Consider the following 19,575-nt stretch of genomic DNA (forward strand, 5'->3'; position numbering starts at 1 on the left):
CGGCTCGGCTTCCACTTCCGGGTCGCGCGGCGCCGCCAGATCGCATCCAACAGGTGAAGCCCTTAAAGGGGCCGCGGCCCGTTTCGCCTCTCCCGCCGGTGCACCGGGCGGGGCGGGGCTGCGCGGGGCTCTCGTCGCGCGCGGGGCCCGGCCACGCTCGCCGGGCCGCGCCCGCCGCTCCGCGGCGGCCGTCTCCTGCGGGTCAGCGCGGCCCGGGCTGTCCGGGCGCTTCCCCTCTCCGCCGGCCGCGGGGGCTGCCGCCTCCTCCTGGAGCGCGGCGCCCGCCTGGGCCGGGGCCGGCCGCTGCCGTGCGGGGAGGGGAGGGGCGGCCGGCGGCTCCCTGCGCCGGCCCGCCTGCCGGGCCATGAGTCGGCCGCGCAGCGCGGCGGGGGCCCGCGGGGCTGCAGCATGAGCGGCTCCTGCCTGGGGCTTCGCAAGGCCGGCTTCCTGCTGTCCCTCAGCGCCGCCGCCCTCCTCCTCCTGCTGCTGCCGCGGGGCCAGCCCCCCGCCGCGCCCCGCCGTCGCCCGCCGCCCGCCGCCGGCCCCAGCGGGCCCCCGCCGCAGCGGGCGGGCCCCGGGGGGAGCAGCGCGCCCGGCAGGCGGGCGGGCTCTCGCGGGGAGCCGGGGGCCGGGGCGGGCGGCCGCGGCGGGGGCCTCGGCGGCAGCCCGCAGCCTGCGCGGAAGGGTCGCCTGGGGCCTGCCGGGAGCTCGGCCAGGGAGAGCCTGGAGCTGAAGGACATCTTCATTGCGGTGAAGACCACGAGGAAGTACCACAGGAGCCGGCTGGACTTGCTCCTCCAAACCTGGATCTCCCAGGCCAGGGGACAGGTGAGGCTTCGCCAGCCGGCTGGGACGGGCGGCCGGGAGCCTCGCCCATCTGTTTTCCCGGGCAGCCGCTGCGCCTTCTCACTGAGCTTTCCCTTGCATGTGTTGAGAACACCTTTCCTTGTAAGACCGAGGAAGGTCGTGTTACCTAAATAGTTCGTCTGAACCTTCCTCTGAAAGAGTTTGTTGTTGATTAAGCTAGTTACTTGCAATCTGGGACCGCAGGCCCAAGCAGAAACAGTTCGCTGACTTTTGTATGACTGTGGAAAATACCACACGATGGCGAAGTCCCTGGTGCTGATGCATCTAAGCTTATATTTTGGACTAAGTACTTCAGCGACCTAGATTTTCCCACAGAACAGCATAGAATTTGTTCCCTTGTTTGGGATTTTTGGTCCGTTCAAGCATGTTAGCACAATTTTGTCCAGCAGTTGGGACAAGACAGTGCTATAACCTGGAACTTTCCACCCTAACTTCATTCTTTCCTTTTAGCTTGCTTAACAGCTGTGGATGACTCCTAGCCAGAGAGAGGAGGTGAAGTTGCAGAAGGACATACTACTAAACAAGACAATCGTTCCTATCTGGAAACTGCTTGTCTGTACCCTGAGATGAGGAGAGTAAAATCTAGGATGCTTTACTGAAATGAGGCTCTTCTGGTTTGCAGTGCAAAAGCTTATCAGATAGCTAAGGCAAGGGCTGAAGTTGCTGGGGTTCTCCCCACCCCGCTCACAATGGCTACTGTGAAATAAACTAACAAGACAAAACATTCAGAATTCTGACTGCAACTGAGCAAAGTTGAAATTAGTTTCTGAAGTTCTCAAATGTGGACGCACTGTTTTTGTCTCCCGCAGACATTTATATTCACGGACTGGGAGGATCGGGAGCTACGCCTGAAAGCAGGTAAGCTGTGTAGCATAGGTGCATGCTGTCTTTTACAACTGAGTTTTGTTTCTGTCATACTTTCCCTAGAAGTCCTTATTTCATGCTGTACAAGCAATTAGGGAAGTTATGATGGAGAAAATGGAGAAAAGATCTCCTTTCACAGGAGAATATGCTGTTCCTACTTACCACCTGGACAAGATGCCTGGAACTTCCTGAATACTTTGCACCCACTTCCTTCCTGTTAGTAAGCTTAAGTCTATCTGGTCCAAAGTTATATTGGGTATTTCCTTTGCTTACAGTCTCATGGCACTATTTATATACCCTGCACTCACACATTTTTATGTACTTTACAGCTTGCATGCCATATGCATAACCCATGAGCCCTGCCTGTCCTGCAGTCTACTCTCCATGTGTGTGCCATATGCACTTCAGATGTACAATGTTAGTGGCAAATGTGAACGTCTTTTGTAGTCTTTTTTGGACTACACATGCTTCTCAAACCTGAAAGGGCTGGTCTTTATTTTTCTAGGGGATCATATGATCAACACCAACTGTTCTGCTGTCCATACCCGGCAAGCTCTCTGTTGCAAGATGTCTGTGGAATATGATAAATTCCTGGAATCTGGGCAAAAGTAGGTGAAACCCGTTGTTCTGATTGACTATGTTTCTTCCAGTTCTGTGTTCCCAGGAGACTTGAGTAACCTTCTCTGCTCCAGTAAGGAGTGCAGTATCAGCTAAAATGTGGTTATGAGCATAGAGAAGGGAGCACAGCATGAAGCACTGTTTATAAATAAGCATCATCTGAAAGGTGGAAAGGATGATAATCTAAAGGGGGTTATTAATTTCAGCCTCTTCCCAGAATTAGGATCTGCGGGTGCTTTCAGCTTCCAAGTTCTGTATTTCAGGACAATGGGAAATGCTTTCTGCTCCAAGCCCAAAAGACTAAGACTCAGCTCTAAACCTGTAACTCACTTCTCTGTTACTGCTCTGCAGTAACTTTCTTATTTTGCTTTGTTTGAAGATGGTTTTGCCATGTGGACGACGACAACTATGTGAACCCTCGAACTCTCCTGCGTCTCTTATCTGCCTTTTCACACAGCCAGGATGTCTATGTGGGGCGACCGAGTCTGGACCATCCCATTGAAGCAGCTGACCATGTCCAAAGTGATGGATCGGTAAGCAAACTTTGCAGTTAAGTCTGAGAGACATCCTGACCTTCTAAGCTTCTAAAACCTTGAGAGTTCATAGGATTCCCCGATTAAAAAAAAAAAAAAAGTTATTTAATCTGCAAGCAGTGAACCTGTCACGGGTAATTTTCAGAGACTGGGTGCTGGGTTAAATGAACCTTCGCTCTGACCTCATATGCATGTGTACAATAGAGTTTGTCTCCTTAGTGGATGCCTGTTTCTTTCTTTACTCACATATGATGATCATCTCCCTCACACTGAGGTGAGTAGGGCCTCCTTGCTTTGACTGTTTCTTTTCTTTTAGTGGTTTTGGGGGCAGTGTTCCTTGTTTTAGGGTTTTGGGGTTTGGATTTGTTTGTTTTGAAAGCAGTATCACATTGTCATCATCTTGAACCAACCTCAGATGGGTGACAAAGGCTCTCTGGGTATATAAGGCATTTCCAATACTGAGCGGTTACTAGGTTTCCAAGAAGCAGAAGCAAATGTGTCTCAGTCACAAGATACATGTGGCAAAGGACAAGTCCTCACCAGGTTGCCTGTACTGACAGGCCTAAAGATAAAACAATCCACTGGCCAGAAAGTCAGTTACAAAGCAGCTTGGTAGAGAAGAGTCTGCACAACAAAATAGTCTCCTTGGGCATGGAGCTAAGTGACTAATGGACCACTTTTGATTTCCTCAGGAACACTGAGCTGGCTGTGACCCTTGGCTAGAATGACCAGGGGACAGATGGAATGGGGTAGGAGCTGGGACTCTAGTTTCCTATTTCATCTGTGCTACCTCAGTTGTGCTAACTTGATGGTTCACCTGCTGTCAGTTCCAGGATAGACTTTGATTTAAGAGAACGGCTAGCTGGGCTTTCAGCAGCCTAAAGAAGTAGGAATTAATCTGTAGTATTGTTCTGACTCAAGTGCAGTATGTGATATCCAGTGGAACCTCAAGTTCCCCTCCCTGCGCAGCCAAATGGAAAAAGTTGATTATCAGTAACTACTGTGTGTTTTTCTTGTTGCTCTTCAGAAGACAACCGTGAAATTCTGGTTTGCCACAGGTGGAGCAGGGTTCTGTATCAGCAGAGGTCTTGCCCTGAAGATGAGTCCCTGGGCCAGGTAAACGCTGTTCTTCGTTGAGCTCCATCAATACGTGTTTGGTACGCTTTAAAGCATGTTTCATCTTGTCTCCTGTGCTCTGTCTCACAGCCTGGGTAATTTCATCAGTACTGCAGAAAGAGTGCGTCTTCCCGATGACTGCACTATTGGCTACATCATTGAAGGGCTCCTGGAGGTAAAGCTGCTCCACAGCCCATTGTTCCATTCCCATCTGGAAAATCTGCAGAGACTACAAGGCGAGTCTGTGCTGCAGCAGGTAGGGCTAAGGCTCATATCGTGTTCTTGTAATTACACCTCAATCTAATCAGAAAGAATACTCTCCATAGACTTAGCACTCTCCAGCAAAGAAGGGTGTCTACAGACGCGCTCAGAGCTGTTTCCTATCGAATTCCTTCGTTTAGGTAAAAAGCATACTTTCACCCTAGCCAATTAGATCATATAGCTGTCCCCTCCTTTGGAGACGTATTCTGCTACGTTCAGCTAAATGTGGTGTTCCCCATCTCCTTCTAAACTCTGACTTTCCATGAGTCACAGCAGCAGTGAGTCTAGAAGGAGGCGGTATTTAGTTTGCCTGCCATGTAAGAAAGTATATCTGTCTTTGTCTAACAAAATCTCAGTCTTAATTCATGCTGTTCAGAAAGATCAGTGTCGCAGCTATAGCAAGTACCTCTTCAATAACTAATAGATAGTTAAATGTTTTATCAGTTTTAAGAATAACTTGTCTGAATCTCAAGAAACGTAATCGATGTTTCTTCAGAAAAATGAAGTCGTTTTTCAGTTTCTGGGATGCCTTTTTACTCGTGAGCAGTAGATGGAGCTAAAAGGCTATCCGGAAGCTTTGTCTGTCTCTTACTGTTTGGCACCAGGAAAAAACGAGAGTGCGGTTTTGCCCCTGCAAACTGCTTGGTTATATTTTCCTGGCAATTGTATTAGGCAGCAGAAATGTACACTTGGGGCCAAATTCCAGCATGATGTAATCTCCTTCATGTTAGTGAATTTAACTGTAGGCTGAATACAGCCTTTCGTTGGTGATTCTTGTTTCCCTGAGACTGTAACAGCTAACCCAAAATCCAGGAAATCTACACTTAGAAAGAAAATATAAATTGTTTTCTACCTAGCACCTGAAAATTTCTTAATACAGTGTTTGTGTGAAAAAATAGCACTGAATTGGAATTCCAGAGATCTAAATCTTGTTGCCAGGTTTGTCACAAGGCAGTCCTTTGCACACCATTTAACATCCAGATGTTCCTATTTTCCCTCTGTGCTAAGACATTGCTATTGCAGACTTCAGGCAATGTCTGGTGAGGATGAACACGTGTTTATTTGGTGAAGGTACAGACATTACCTGGATTGAGCTTACAATTGTAACTCATCTCATCCTTCAGGGCAAGGCAACTTTCAGCTCCTTTGTTTATTCTCCCAGATTGCACTTAGATGAGCAGCGGTCCATTTGATAGCTACCATTCAGTGCCAGCATTGCTTATGTCAAAACTAAGCACTGTTTTTCAAATGTAGTCCACTGTTCAGATCATACAGGGTCCTTGGAGGCTTTGTTCACACCTCCTTAATAATCCTGGTATCCCCACTCTGGTTTTCTGCATTAATGTTATAATTTCTGAATATTTATTTACTTTTTCAGGTAACCCTAAGTTATGGGGACCCTGAGAACAAACACAATGTTGTGAGTGTGGGAGGAGTGTTTGGCCTTCAGCAAGATCCAACCCGGTGAGTCCACTTCCAAAAGAAGATGTCCCTGTCTTGTTCATGTTTATCAACTGTAAGATGATCAAACCCACTAAACAGGGTTATTTTCTCATGTCAGCTCTTGTCACTGAGCCAAAGGTGGGTAGACCCACCCTCTCTGCTCTGTTAGACTGCCGCACATTCAATGCGTGTATGTTCCTTGTATGGAGAATTATCATAGAATCATAGATTCCAATCTAATTTTTCTTTTTTTCTTTTTTTTTTTTTCTTCATAGTTTTAAATCTGTCCATTGTCTGCTCTATCCTGACACTATTTGGTGCCCTGCGAAGAATATGTCGTAATTCTTGACCCGTCTTTGACACCTGTATCTTACCTAGTCTGCATAAGACAGGAGTTGTGGTGGACTTTTTTTTTTTTTTTTTTTCCTTCTTCTTCTTCTGGGAGACAACCAGAGGTAATTACAAAGGAGGTAGACATTCTATTTACAAAAGCAAGAAGGTGTGGTTTGTTTAGCTGCAGCCTGGGACATTCCAAGAAGAATCCTTGTTCTTTTGTCCAGTGGCACTTCATATAATGACTACAGTCATATGTGTACGAGTCACTTTACACTTCATCTGATGTCATGTGAATCTGAGCTTGGACACATCCTAGGCAAATGCAGTAGGACTGACAGCATTCTTACTGCTGTTAAGGGCTTTTAGAGGCCGTTGTCTTGAAGCTGGAGTGCTATAGCAGACTGTAGTCCCCATGGTGACAAGAGAGGGGAATTTCTCACTCGTCTTTCTTGGGAATGGAATTATTTAAGAGCTTCTGTGGCCTGCCACATTAAAATTCCACCTGTGGGTCGGAACAGGGTCTGTTCGTAAACACTAGCAGTCCTGGAATCACTAGAGTAAACAAGGCTGAAAGCCTTTGTCGTGGGAAAACCCTGTGTAAGGCTAAGCTTACTCAAGACTGGATAAGAGTTGCCTACAGTGCACGTTCTCCCCTGTAGTTCGTGTGTACCTCCCATGGAGGTGATTGTCAGACTTGGCTCTCTTACCAGCTGAATTGCAGTGGTTGTTGATTTTGATGGTGGTCTGCCAGGTCTAAGACTATTCCCTTGATATCTGATACTGAAAAAATATTTGCCAGACTAGATGGTAATCATTTCTCCTGCTTTGCCCACAGCAGGTTGTATGAGCTAGAGCATGCTCACTGGCTGATGAAACACGCCCTGTTTCTGAAGTTGTGCTGTATCTTCTGCTGTCTGCCGGGGGGCGGGGGGGGGGGGGGGGGGGGGGAGGAACGCTTGATAGCTTAATACCCTGAGGGAGTTTTTGATGGTATCATTTGAGGACCTTTAATTGTATGGCTGTGGTTACTCCACTTCAGCTTCTTCAGATGATTTTTTGATTACCTTAAGGTCTAGATCAGTGTTTATTCTTATTCTACTTCTTAATGTTTCAATAAATAGTTGATGCAATCACTGAAAGGTGACTGCACCCTCGCACAAAGGGAGAAGTTCAGTAATGTAGCAGTATCACCTGCTGCTTTTCAAATAAAGAAAGCTTAGTTTTCAATGTGGAAGAAATGAGGGTCCATATGTTTACTCTTCTATTAGCCCAAACTTTGGCCATGTGCAATCCCAACCTAACATGAAGAACAGCATAAAAAAATTACTTTGCAAAACCACTGTTCACTCTCACAGACTTTTCAGACAATACCTGCTGGTTTCGTGCTAGAGTCTGAGACTGAATTAAGGGAAGAATAATAGAATGACACTGTGTAACCTGGAATACGACCTAGCAAAAGTTTCAGATTTCCAGACAGCTGTGCTGAGCTGTACTGTGGACTTCAGCTACCTGCTTAACTTCCTGCCATTTGAAAAGTGGTATCACGTAGGCAGATGCTTGCTGTATGTTCAAGTATGAAACTTAGCAGAGGTGTCAGCCTCCTGAAATACACTCTTTCCTGCACTCTATTTTTAACACAAACCTTTCAGCATTTATCTGGGTATATTGTCCTTTGTGTGTGATTCTAATTAATTCCACTGAGGAGCAAACAAGCTGACTGCTACTTGCTACAGTCCTGCAGCTCATCCTTTCCTTCATGTCTACTAAGGTGATTGTGAGGTATGGGAACAAGAATGCTGCAGGGAATCGGATCAAAGTCCGGCTAGCACAGTGGCCGTTCCGTAACGGGTACATCTGGAACACTGACAGCCTGTTACAGAAAACAGGAGGATTTTTTTGAATAGTAGGTTGTGGTGTGTTCTACCTCTTTATTAGGCCTTCTGCTCACTAGAACTGAGGCATCGTATGGTTTAATGATTTGTCATTAATAGCTCTGGAAATTCCTGGTATCTATATAAATACTTTTTTAAACACTTGTGAGGTTCTTGTTTTCAACCTCCTGGAGCAGAAAGGTATGAAACGTTGTGAGCTCTTGATGAGATTTTGTCTTCAGACACTGATTCTGAACTCTTATGTTGGAGCTTCCTCTCCCAGAGTGTCCCTGTAAGACATCACAGACAGCATGGACTGGTAGTGATTATGTGGCAAACTGCAGTTCAAAAATGACAACTCTTCATATGGATGGCAGCAAAACTGAGTAGTAGAAGTTTCACACTATAGTCACTGGTCACCCTAAGCTAGGTGTGCCAAAGACGGCAGCATCCTCTAAGCTGGTAAGGTGTTTTTGGTTTGGTTTGGTTTTTTTTTTTTTTTTTTGTTTTTTTTTTTTTTTTTTAAAACTGCAAAAGGACCACATTCTCCTGCATGGCAATACAGAACTGTTCCATATGTTCAAGCTTCTTTTAAGGTTTCTTTTGTTGACAATACAGTAGGCTGTGTAAATATATCAGGATGCAGCTTTTTAATCAAACTACTGTTTCATACATAAAGTGATTTTACAAAATAAATATTTAAATATGTCAAAGGCTGTGTTTTGTCATATTTCTTGACACATTCCCTACACCAAAAATAGACCATAAACCCTGTAATCCAGAAAACTGCAGCCTCCTGTCAGTCTGTTGTGATGCTGAGTGGCCAAAAAAGCAGGTGAGTGCATGACTTGGATGTGCAGAGGAAGAAATATGGATGAGAATAATCCTGGCAGATGAAGAATTCAAATAAAGAAAAAGTTAATTGCTGTAAACTTGTCTCAGCAGTTTCCTATTCTGTTTCTGCACTTACTAAATATGCCACAGGAGCTCTTAAATTTAAAAGTCCTCAGAAAGCAACATCTGAATTGGCTAATATTACAGACAGACTTGTTAATAGAGTGTGTAATTGTCTGTGCTACTCTGCTGTTACACAATGCCCACTCTACGAATCAATAATTGGAACTGCCATTCTGTCACTGGGAGTGACCTGTGGTGCAGTTGCTTATCTATGAGTCTTAATCATCTCAAGCCTGTTCTGTTGTACTTTCCAGCACACGGTGCTTGTCACGCAGGTGCTGTATGAGAAAGCCCATATGCCTAGGTCCTCAGGCAAGCAGAGCCCGTGTACTTGCAGCTGATTTCCAAGCAATGAGTACTGGACTAAGGCTGCCTACAAACTTCAGCAACTTCAAGTGGCCCGAGAAGGCAGGCTTTTGTATGACCTGGTAAAAAGCCAGTTTTCCTGTGTCATAGTGAGAACTATGACACTTTAGTGAGAATCAGAGCCAAGAAACCTCATCTCTGCGTGCCCCTCTCTTGCTGGCCGAGCCCGGAAACAGCCTGCTGCCGGGTCGTCTCGGGGGAGCCGGGGGCGGCAGCAGGGCGGGCCTGCCGTCTGCCCCCCTTGCAGGTGCCTTGGTTGAGACGCGGCCCGCCGCTGCGCAGCGCCCGCGGCCTGTGCCCCACGCACCCAGACCTCCGGCCGGCGAAGCGCGGCTCGTGCGGCGCCAGCGCGGGGCAGAGCCCGCCGCCCGCCCCGGCCCTATCAGGCCGCCCCGCTGCTGGGCCCCGCCCGGCCCCCGGGCTGGCGGGCCCGCCCAGGCCGCAGTCCGGCCGCAGCATGGAGCCGGATCTCAGCTTCCGCGGCCGCCGGGCCCTGGTGACTGGGGCCGGCAAAGGTGGCCGGGGGCTGGGGTCCCGGGGCCGGGCGGGGGCGGAAGCGGCGGCGCGGGGCCGGGCCTGACGCCGTCTCCCCGCAGGGATCGGGCGCGCCGTGGCCGTGGCGCTGAGCGAGGCCGGGGCCCGCGTGACCGCGCTGAGCCGCACCGCGGCGGACCTGGAGAGCCTCGCGCGAGAGGTAGGGCCGCCCCCCGCCGTGCGGGGCCCCCTCCGGAACGGGCCCCGGCCCCCCGCCCGGGACAGCCCCGCGCCGGGCCCCCCGACCCACGGCGGCCGCCCTCGCCGCAGTGCCCCGGTATCGAGCCCCTGTGCCTGGACCTGGCTGACTGGGACGCCACGGAGGCGGCGGTGGGCGCGGCGGGACCCTTCGAGCTGCTGGTGAACAACGCGGCGGTGGCGGTGCTGCAGCCCTTCCTGGAGGTAACGCGGGTGGCCCTGCAGCGGTGAGTGCCTCGGCTTGGCCGCCCCGCACGGCCGCCGGCCGCCGCGCCTGCCCCGCGCCCGCGCCGGGGCCTGCCAGGCCTCAGCAGAACCGCCAACGGCAAAAACCGCGGCAAAGCCCGCCGGCACTCGGCGTCTCTTAGGAAAGGAAGCAGCTGGTGTGTAGGCACCAGACCGCCTCGCACACGCCGCTAGAAATGCCTAACGCTCGCTTGCTCAGTGGCTTGTTGATTGTTACTGCTTATGTCTGGTTTCTTTTCTTTACTGTGTTTTAATGCTCCATATAATCACCTTTCACCTTGTAAACATCAGAAGGAAACCAAGTAAAGCACTGGCGCTATGCCACGCTGTTACCGGAGCAGCCAGAACCTGCAATTGCGTCTCTTGGATGGCGGTGTGCGCACACCATCCAGCCTGTGCAGGACAGAGGAGCGCGTTTTGCTGCTTCCAATCCAGCTCTGACTCAGTCTCTGATAAACTGAAAGGCGGTTGTTGGTATGACAATTCAGATCTAGCGAAGACAAAGGTAAGGGAGTATAAAACTGTCACAGTGGGAAATTAGATTTGCTTACTACAATAACATGACATCTTTTTCTCTCAAAAGATCCATAGTTCCAGTTGGGGGTAAGCTTTAGGATACAGGATATGGCGAGTCTGCTTCCTTCTGAGAAGATGGGTCATGCTTTGTCCCTACATTAAAAATGGCGGTTGTGGGTCTATAATGGAATACTTATTTGTGACTAGAATATAAAATGTATGAATTCCACTAAGACCATTCTGCAGAAGTAGCAGGTAAAAACGTGACCAACAACTGTGTGGCAAACAGAAGAAAAGTTGCTTCTACCCATCTTACAGCAGATTTATTTGCTGTTTTAAAGCCTTGTGAAGGGTTTGATTGACCTAAGAAGAGTCACTGGCTGAGGTCCAGGGCTCACTGTTTAAACTTCAATAGAGGAACAACATTAGTCTGCTAAAGGTCAGAGTGCTGCTAGTAATGCAACAATGCACAACTGCACCTCCCCCCTGCACACTAAATAGCTTGTGTCCAGTGAAGGGTTCATTGCTGAAAGCATGCCTAATGGTTCTCGCTGGCCGGTCAGCTTGGCGTTTCAGTCCGTGTTCTAGAGTACCACCAGTGTTTCCAGGATACCAGCAGCACTTGTTCTCTGCTGCTTCCCAAAACAACTCTCTGGCCTGGGCTGCAACGACTCTGTAACTTTTAAATTTGATTTATTTGTAGGTCTCTTGATGTGAATCTTCAGGCTGTGCTTCATGTTTCCCAGGTGAGGAAGTATTGTCACTGCAGTTGTCTCCACGAACAGCAGTGACCAAGTTGTTCTGCACAGATAAGTGTCCACTGTGGGGGCTAGCTAAAGGTACTGTAATCCAAAGTTAACCTGACAATTTGCACATACAGACTCTTCACTCTCTTGCTTTGACTCTATCCTGTGTAAGTGGCAGTGTGGACTTACGTCCTGCAGATGTTTTTGCTCTTTTGACTACTGTAATAGCGCAGCAAGATTCCTACTGAATGAAATAATGACTTCTCCTGTTACAATTCTGGCACACCCCCCCCCTTTTTTTTTCCTTGCCTCCTCCAGATTGTTGCTCGGCAGATGATTGCGCAGGGTGTGCCAGGTGCTATTGTAAATGTCTCTAGCCAGGCATCTCAGCGTGCTCTGCGGGATCACGCTGTTTACTGTAAGTATGTCTAGCTTTAGCAGTGCCCCTCTCATGTTTGACTAGCTGGAGACCTACAGCCACCAAGCTGCTGGCTGCCAATTCTGGGCAGTGAAATATTTCTGCGTTCCAGACCAAGTGCCGTGCACTTAAATGCCTCCTGTTCTTCCCTACTCTTGAAGGTTCTACAAAAAGTGCTTTGGATATGCTGAGCAAGGTAATGGCAATGGAACTGGGACCCCACAAGGTAGGATTCTTTCTGAAAGAAAAGTGTGAAAGCTGAACCAGAGCATTTCCTCTCAGAGCAGTCTGATTACATTGTTTGTTGCGGTTTGTCCCAGATCAGGGTGAACACTGTGAACCCCACAGTGGTTATGACTGACATGGGGAGAATTAACTGGAGTGACCCTCAGAAATCTGCTGCCATGATTAGTCGTATTCCGCTGGGAAGGTTTGCAGGTCAGTGGTGTAGATATGTTGCCAGGCTGGGCTCTTTTGTTGTATCCAGACCTTCCCTCTAATTGACATCACAGCCATAGGTACCTTGCTTCTTTTGTGGGCAAAGTCACAACTCTGCTGAATGGCTGTAGTTGAATTCCTGAAGGATTTGATGAGGACAGGGTGAGAATCAACCTTATCTCCCCTCTTCTACAGCCTTCTCATCTTAGGACAAGTGAAATGCACTTACTCTGTTGTTCATAAATACGACTGACTGGGAGAGGAGCATAGGTACTTACTGTGAACTCAGGATTATTTCATCACAACAAGGACTTTTTGATGTCCAGCTCTCAGCCACTCTGTCCTATATACTGCATCAAGCACAGTTAGGGGGCAGAGGTATTTCCCTGCTCCAATTACACGTAGAGGTCAAAGACATACCTCTTGGGATGCTTGTTTTTCTAGTACAATTTGAGGGGTGCATTGGATGTTCTCTGTGTTTGATTCCAGAGGTGGATGATGTGGTGAACAGCATTCTCTTCCTGCTGAGTGATAAGAGTGCTATGACAACTGGCAGCTCACTGATGGTTGATGGGGGATTTCTTGTCTCCTAAGGTGACACCTGCATTTCACACCTGGCCTTAATTTTCACACTAGTATTGCACAGATGTAAACTGGGTGGAAAACAATGAACAGACCCAGTCTTGCTGGAGAAGAGGGGCAGCAGGGCTGGAACCTGTATGAGAAGTGAGGCAGAAAATTACCTTTAGAAGGCTGCTATGTAATAAAGCTCACATACGCTGTCATGGAGAATGTTTATTGCACCAAATAAGGTTTTATCTTGTCACTCTACATGATGATTAGAAATTAGACCTGTCTTTCTTCCAACCCTATTTCCCCCCCCAACCCTTCAGAAGCTCTCCCTGTTCCATCCAGATCCATTGAGCCCACCTGCACTTTCAGTGGGAAGGGAAAGAAGAAGTAAGCAGACTCCTCATTGCTTCCTTTGCTGTCTTTAGTAGGAAAAAAAAAAACTAAAAAAAAAAAAACCAAAACAGAGGCAACAACCACAGTCCTGCTCTGCAGAGACTGGATTTGGGGAGGGGGGGGAGGCTCTGCTAAAGACTGATGGGGGGAAGCAGCACCACGCTGTCCTAGGGTGTGCACACAAAAAGGCAAATACATCGATTGCACAGAGCTGTTTCACTCACTGAGTTTGGCTGGTACCCAATAAAGCACCTAATGATTAGTTCTTCAGCTTCACATTTTTACTTTGACCCCTTCTGGGGCTGGTAATGATTTCTTTAACAGTCTCAGGCACGTATCTACTAGAGCACCAGTTTGTTAACTATTAGCCACAGTAGGCGGCTGGTCAAGGAGACCCTACCACTCTCCCAGCTGCTCTTGTCATTCAGCACCGTTCATAGCAGCTCCCTCCCCACTCCCACAAGGATCTTCAGCACCTGCTTCACCTGCAGGTTGAAACCAGGTGTCTCCAGGACAGGATGGATGTCTCAGCCCTTTCAGCTTGGAGGTGCAGGAGAACCAAAACAGCCTGTTGCCCCAAGGAGCTACCTTGCCTTCCCCTTTGTACCTCCCCTGGGGGCTGTACAGTCCCCAGCTAGTCTCCTGCCCCCACTGCCCCTTCACATCAACACTGACGTTAAATCAAAGAGACATTTAAAAAACACTGACTTCGTACATGATGAAGGGCCCTACGCATCCCAGCCCCCTCCCGAAACACCCAGCTAATACGCAATCTGTCAGAGGATGACAACATGCTGAGCCAGCACCTAGGCCACAGCCCTCAAAACACGGTACACTTTTTGCCAGGCTTCTTCACAGGCGGTGGGCAGAGCACAGCCCGGATGGCTTCGTCAAACACCGTCTTCAAGCCCCGCTGCGTCAGGGCAGAGCACTCGAGGTACTTTACCGACCCTAGGGGAAAGAGAGCTCCAGCTCAACCACTCCAGTCCTACCAGGACATACTGTCCCTCACCCACTCCAAAATAAAAAGCTCATTGCCATGAAGATCTGCCAGCACATGAGACTCACCAATCTCCCGAGCCATGGCCAAACCTTGGGGGTAGGTGATGGGAGCCAGTTTCTTATCACGTAACCTTTCAATGGTGTCTTTATCATCCCTCAAGTCCAGCTTGGTGCCCACCAGGATGATGGGTGTATTTGGGCAATGGTGTCGGACCTCAGGGTACCACTGAAACAGAGAGGCATGGTAAGAAAAGTAGCTATAGCAGGAGATGCAACCATGAGGATGCATTTGCTATTAGGAAGGTGGTTTTTACTACTGTCTGACACGGTGGCAACAACTGAGCAGGGTACTTCTGCCTACAGTTCTGAATATGCTCCGAGAAAGACATTAGTGCAGATGTAATAATGAAGGTGCTCAGATATGGAACCTTAACAGACAGGGCCAGCCAACTCTGCACACAACGCTTCCCTTAACTGCATTTTAGCTTCTAGGACATGCCTTATCTTCTTCGAGATGCAGACTCAAAAAGGCAAAAACTTTGCCAAAGAAGTAATGAATAAAAAGTAGGCCTCTCTTAAAACCTGCAGACTATGAGATTCCCTTATCAAAACGTGACTGCTAGAAATTTTGGGCCTGGAGGTGTGGTGCTGGGTGGGGCAGTGGACTTCACTGGTTCCTCCCTTCCACTGTTTCACTCAAAAGGAGAACACTTTACCTTGGCTCTGACATTCTCAAAGGAGGCAGGACTCACAAGGGAGAAGCAGATCAAGAAAACATCCTGTGTGGAAACAAGAGGGTCAGCTGCATAGAAAGAAACAGCTGGAGATAATGAAGAGAGGGTGGAGAAGGAGCCTTATCAAGGACAGCCTCCTCCCACAAGCACGGACTATGGCTGTAAGAAATTCTTCCCCATTAGGGTGCTAAGCTAATTCAGAGAATGAAGGAATGGACTTTGAGTATGACTTAACCTTCCTTTACAATACTGGGCTCTGCATGTTAAGAGCCTGTGGCCACAAATACCTTAACAATGCTATGGGCTTCACCCCTGGCAGGGGGCCACGTAGGAACTGCTACAGCCAGGGAAACACTACTAGCGCAGCCCACCAGCGAGCTGTGCCACCGAGGCAGAACAGGAATATGGAATGTGGCTTGGCTGCACAGCAGCCCCTTTCACTTGAGCCTCCCTCTGGCAAGCTTAATTGTTCAAACACCATTACAAAGCAGGGACTAGAACTGGACAATCTCCTAGGAGAAATTCAGCTGTGATACTTCTTATAAAACCAGAATTATGGCTGCAGCAACTTAAGAATTTCCTGAGAGGGAAGAAGCCTGGCTGTCCTTGGGAGCCTCCCTGTCCCCAAAAGGGAGCAGTTACAAGCTAGTCCAAGCCCAGCACTCACCGTCTGTGGATAGGAAAGAGGCCGCAGTCGGTCATAATCCTCTTGCCCTGCTGTATCCCAGAGGCCTAGGTTCACTGGCTTTCCATCTACCATGACATTGGCAGAATAGTTATCAAACCTGCCAAAGAAGAGTCCCCATCAGTGATAATCTTGTCACCCACACGCCTCTTTGTACAAAATCCAAGGGGACACAGGCATACAGAGCAAAAAGCAACCGAAGCCCAAGGCCATTACTCACACAGTGGGGATGTATTCTCCAGGAAAGGCATTCGTGGTGTAACTGATCAGCAAGCAGGTCTTCCCTACAGCTCTGCAGAGGGTAAGAGTGACAAGCATAAAGAAGGGTACAGGAGGAAGCACTGTAAAACTCACCCTTCCCCCACCCCCACCCAAAAAAGAGGCTAGGCAAAAAGTTATCATGTGAGAAAACAAACCTGTAGCAGGCTGGAATTCTCTAGCTGTCAGGGACCAGGCTTGAATTCACAAAGTGCACCTTGCCTGAGCACATACCAGACCCTGCTCTCTCTGACTCCTTTTCCCCACCCATTCTGCCTCAGCAGAACACCAGGCAAAATATATTTGTTCCAGGAAGCAAAAGAGAGGGAATAAATTAGAGTTTTGTGCTGGACTCAACACATCCATAATAATCTAGCAAAATGGGTAAACAGTGAGGTGAACAAAATGTGCAACAACACAGAATTACTCAAACTCCTCAGATGGAGAAATTAACTGTCAATAAATACAAAGGGAAAAAAAAAGCATCCATAAACAAAAAAAAAGAACTTTAAAATAGACCACTGCCAGTTTGGAAAGAGATTTTGGCATATGTGTAGACCACTGAAAATATCAGCTGAGGGCTTTGCTGAAGGCAGGTTGGACTGGTCAACCCAGTGGTGGCAGCTGGCAGGGGCTGGGCCTGGTTGGCAAGCGTAAGCCTGTGAACTTCAGTTAGCCCTGCAGCATAAGGGAAAAGTTTAGTTATAAGAACAGAGGAGTACTAGTGGTGTATTCAACCTATTTATCACTGTGGAAGTTGTGAACTGCAGAGAACCTTCCAGAGAAACAGACCATGAGTGCCAGGGACAGGGAAAGCTCTCTGTTAGGTGCCTGAATGTAGCTGAATGGCCAAGAGAGGTGGGTGGATATCCTCTACCAATTCTATAACTGGAGCGACAAAAGGAAAGACTTCAGGAGGACGTGAGAAACCCCAGGGGACCCCACAGGATGACACAAAGCACAGCGAGAACCGCTACAGTAAACCACTCAGCTTTTCCCCTGGATCAGGTCCCCTCTCTCAGAGAACAGGAGGTTGTGTAAGGAACCACGACACTGACCAGCCCCTACTTCCCTCCTGAACCTCTCTCCCAGCCAACAGGGAAGTTAGGTAATCAACAAAAAACACACAGATCTATGATTAAAGTGTTTGGTATCCGAGCTCATTTAGTATCTGCACTGTCAATTTGGTCTTAAAGCAAAATGCCGGTCTGCAAACTTCAGCCGAAGTCCATTTCCAACATGCCATGCTCCCAGTTGTCACTCTCTGCCCCACAATAAGGCCATGCTGTTTTGGTGGGTGGCTCTTTCTCCTACTCCCCTCTTTAGACCCCACAGGCTAGAACCTGGAAGGCCTTGCTCCAAATGTGTATATGAGGGGGTGGCACACGTGGGAAGCTGGAAAGACCAGTCCCTGCCTAAGACCAGTTCACATTTAGTTCTCTGTATCTCAGCTCTGTGCTAGCTGTGGTGATCAGAAAAGCACACAGGAATTACGAGGAAAAACATGCAAGACAAGCTCAGAAAAGTTACAAAGCACCATAAATCTACTGCATGCATCTTGTATACAGACGTGTTCTCAGAAAAAGGGCATATAGGAAAAGCCTACAGCCTACATGGGTCAGGGCAGTCCCAGGCACAAATCCAGGCTGGGCGGAGAATGGATTGAGAGCAGCCCTGAGGAGAAGGGCTTTGGCATGCTGGTGGACAAGAAGCTCAACATGAGCCAGCAATGTGCTCTTGCGGCCCAGAAAGCCAGCCGCATCCTGGGCTGCATCAAGAGGAGCATGGCCAGCAGGTCGAGGGAGACGATTCTCCCGCTCTGCTCCGCTCTGGTGAGATGGTGAGACCCCCTTGTGTCCAGCTCTGGAGCCCTCAACGTACGAAGGACATGGACCAGTTGGAGCGAGTCCAGAGGAGGCCACGCAGATGCTGAGAGGGCTGGAGCACCTCTGCTGTGAGGCCAGGCTGGGAGAGCTGGGGCTGTTCAGCCTGGAGAAGAGGAGGCTCCGGGGAGACCTGAGAGCGGCTCCCAGTGCCCAAAGGGGGCTGCAGGAAAGGTGGGGAGAGACTCTTCAGCAGGGCCTGGTGTGACAGGACAAGGGGTGATGGTTTTAAAATAGAGGGAGGTAGACTCAGATTAGATATTGGGAAAAAATATTTTACATTGAGTGTGGTAGAACACTGGCCCAGGTTGCCCAGAGAGGCGGTGGATGCCCCATCCCTGGAAACACTGAAGGCCAGGTTGGACGGGGCTCTGAGCGACCTGATCTGGCAGATGTCCCTGCTCCTTGCAGCGGGGTTGGACCGGATAGCCTGGAAAGGTCCCTTCCAACCCAAACTATTCTATGATTCTATGAAAAGAGCAAGAAGGATGGCAAGAGGCACACGGTGAAATCAGAAACAGCAACATATTCCACCTTGGAACACAAACAACAAAAGGAGATATGACAGAAACCTGTGAACATCAAGATTTTTAGGGAAGGCTTTGTGATGAATTACGCTTGTATGACAAACAGCGAAATACAGGCACCTAATAAAATACTGAGAAGGCAGATTTAAACCTCAAGAGAATACGGCATTTGTTACCCAGGCAGTACACCACTAAATGCGAAACGGAACAGCGTCAAGCGACGAAGACCCAAGTTTATGAACTAAAGGAGCGCGACCGTAACGGCCGCCGCTGCAGCGAGGCCCCGGCCTCCCGCCGGGAGACGGCGGCGCCCTCTCGGTCCGGGCTCGCCGCTGGGACGCCCAGGCCGGCGGACGGGTGCGGGGCAGGGCCCGCGGGGCAGGGGCAGGGCCCGCGGCCCGGGCGCCCCGGCTCCTCACTCGGCGACTGCCGCCGCCCGCCGGGTCGCTCTCCAGCAGACGAGGGGCCACGGCCCGGCGGGCCGCCTCGGCCACGCGGGCGCAGCCCAGCCGAGCGCCCGCCCCACCCGGGCCCCGCAGCGCGGCCTCACCAGGCTGGGCCGCGCCTCGCCGCCCGGCGCCGCACCCCCCGCCGGCGGAGCCGGCTCTCCCGCGCCGCGGGGCGGGGCCGCGCCGGGCCCCCCCGCCCTCCCTGCCTTCCCTTGGCGCCGCCGGGCCCAGGCCCGCTTTGTGCGGGGCTGCGGGGGGCAGAGGCGCGGCCGGGACGGCCCCGCGGCCGCCGCGCACTCACCCGTCACCCACCACCACACACTTGATCGCCTGCATCTGCCCGCGATGGCGGCGCCGCCGCGACTCCGCCGCAGTGACAGCCCGCGCGGGCGGGGCGGGGCCGAGCCGAGCCGAGCCCAGCCGAGCGCGGCCGAGCCCAGCCGAGCCCTGCGGCGGGGGCGGGGCGCGGGCCTCCCGCCGGCCCCGCCCCGCTGCCGCGCGGCAGCGCCCGTAGCCCCTGCCGCGGGCGCCGGGGGCGCGCCGGGGCTCTCCGCACCGGGCTGGGGCGAGAGGGCAGCGCCGTCCTCCGCCGGACCCAGACCCCGCGTTCCCCCTCTCCCGGCAGCCATGGGCCGGCTCCCCGTCCGCACGGCTGCTGCAGCGTACCACCCCTGAAAGGAAGCGCCCCTTCCCTCCAAACCGCGCGGCAGGGCGTGCTCAGAAACTCGCGGAGGACCGTTTCC

The 19,575-nt window shown here is 50.4% G+C and overlaps 3 protein-coding genes across 6 annotated transcripts; 2 read left to right on the forward strand and 1 right to left on the reverse strand.

Annotated features, from left to right (window-relative positions):
• Positions 1–87: 87 nt before the first annotated feature.
• Positions 88–8,621, forward strand: RFNG (RFNG O-fucosylpeptide 3-beta-N-acetylglucosaminyltransferase). Of its 3 annotated transcripts, none has more exons than XR_015260567.1 (9): positions 88–828; positions 1,677–1,725; positions 2,237–2,339; positions 2,729–2,882; positions 3,910–3,998; positions 4,089–4,254; positions 5,638–5,723; positions 5,978–6,201; positions 6,874–8,621. XR_015260567.1 is itself a non-coding variant. In XM_010124404.2 (8 exons), the coding sequence occupies exons 1-8, from the start codon at positions 409–411 to the stop codon at positions 6,042–6,044; spliced, it is 1,134 nt and encodes a 377-aa protein (XP_010122706.2). In that variant the 5' UTR covers positions 88–408; the 3' UTR covers positions 6,045–8,621. The 3 variants fall into 3 exon arrangements, 1 of the variants encoding a protein (XP_010122706.2); XR_015260568.1 differs by having other exon boundaries at positions 5,978–6,157; XM_010124404.2 differs by having other exon boundaries at positions 5,978–8,621.
• A 1,012-nt stretch (positions 8,622–9,633) lies between these two features.
• Positions 9,634–13,113, forward strand: DCXR (dicarbonyl and L-xylulose reductase). The gene is made up of 8 exons (XM_086762618.1): positions 9,634–9,747; positions 9,829–9,926; positions 10,037–10,191; positions 11,430–11,472; positions 11,791–11,890; positions 12,052–12,116; positions 12,211–12,328; positions 12,818–13,113. Exons 1-8 carry the CDS (start codon positions 9,690–9,692, stop codon positions 12,919–12,921), a joined length of 741 nt encoding a protein of 246 aa, XP_086618744.1. The 5' UTR covers positions 9,634–9,689; the 3' UTR covers positions 12,922–13,113.
• On the reverse strand, positions 13,109–19,264 carry RAC3 (Rac family small GTPase 3). 2 transcript variants are annotated; one of them, XM_086762619.1, is made up of 6 exons: positions 19,134–19,264; positions 15,936–16,007; positions 15,698–15,815; positions 15,013–15,075; positions 14,363–14,522; positions 13,109–14,245 (listed from the first exon to the last, which is right to left on the reverse strand). In XM_086762619.1, the coding sequence occupies exons 1-6, from the start codon at positions 19,166–19,168 to the stop codon at positions 14,115–14,117; spliced, it is 579 nt and encodes a 192-aa protein (XP_086618745.1). In that variant the 5' UTR covers positions 19,169–19,264; the 3' UTR covers positions 13,109–14,114. The 2 variants fall into 2 exon arrangements, with proteins under 2 accessions (XP_086618745.1, XP_086618746.1); XM_086762620.1 differs by having other exon boundaries at positions 19,155–19,183.
• Positions 19,265–19,575: the final 311 nt, after the last annotated feature.

The sequence above is a fragment of the Chlamydotis macqueenii genome, chromosome 18, assembly GCF_036417535.1.
Source record: "Chlamydotis macqueenii isolate bChlMac1 chromosome 18, bChlMac1.mat, whole genome shotgun sequence".
NCBI lineage: Eukaryota > Metazoa > Chordata > Aves > Otidiformes > Otididae > Chlamydotis > Chlamydotis macqueenii.

Excerpts from the sequence above, each read along its gene's own strand:
- RAC3 (XM_086762619.1), bottom strand. The coding sequence starts at position 19,168 with ATGCAGGCGATCAAGTGTGTGGTGGTGGGTGACGG. Across the intron at positions 16,008-19,133 it reads TGTGTGGTGGTGGGTGACGG|AGCTGTAGGGAAGACCTGCT; the intron begins GTGAGTGCGCGG and ends TACCCTCTGCAG. Across the intron at positions 15,076-15,697 it reads CTCTTTCCTATCCACAGACG|GATGTTTTCTTGATCTGCTT; the intron begins GTGAGTGCTGGG and ends GTTTCCACACAG.
- DCXR (XM_086762618.1), top strand. The coding sequence starts at position 9,690 with ATGGAGCCGGATCTCAGCTTCCGCGGCCGCCGGGCCCTGGTGACTGGG. Across the intron at positions 11,891-12,051 it reads GCGGGATCACGCTGTTTACT|GTTCTACAAAAAGTGCTTTG; the intron begins GTAAGTATGTCT and ends CTACTCTTGAAG. Across the intron at positions 12,329-12,817 it reads TCCGCTGGGAAGGTTTGCAG|AGGTGGATGATGTGGTGAAC; the intron begins GTCAGTGGTGTA and ends GTTTGATTCCAG.
- RFNG (XM_010124404.2), top strand. The coding sequence starts at position 409 with ATGAGCGGCTCCTGCCTGGGGCTTCGCAAGGCCGGCTTCCTGCTGTCC. Across the intron at positions 1,726-2,236 it reads GGAGCTACGCCTGAAAGCAG|GGGATCATATGATCAACACC; the intron begins GTAAGCTGTGTA and ends TTATTTTTCTAG. Across the intron at positions 2,340-2,728 it reads TTCCTGGAATCTGGGCAAAA|ATGGTTTTGCCATGTGGACG; the intron begins GTAGGTGAAACC and ends CTTTGTTTGAAG.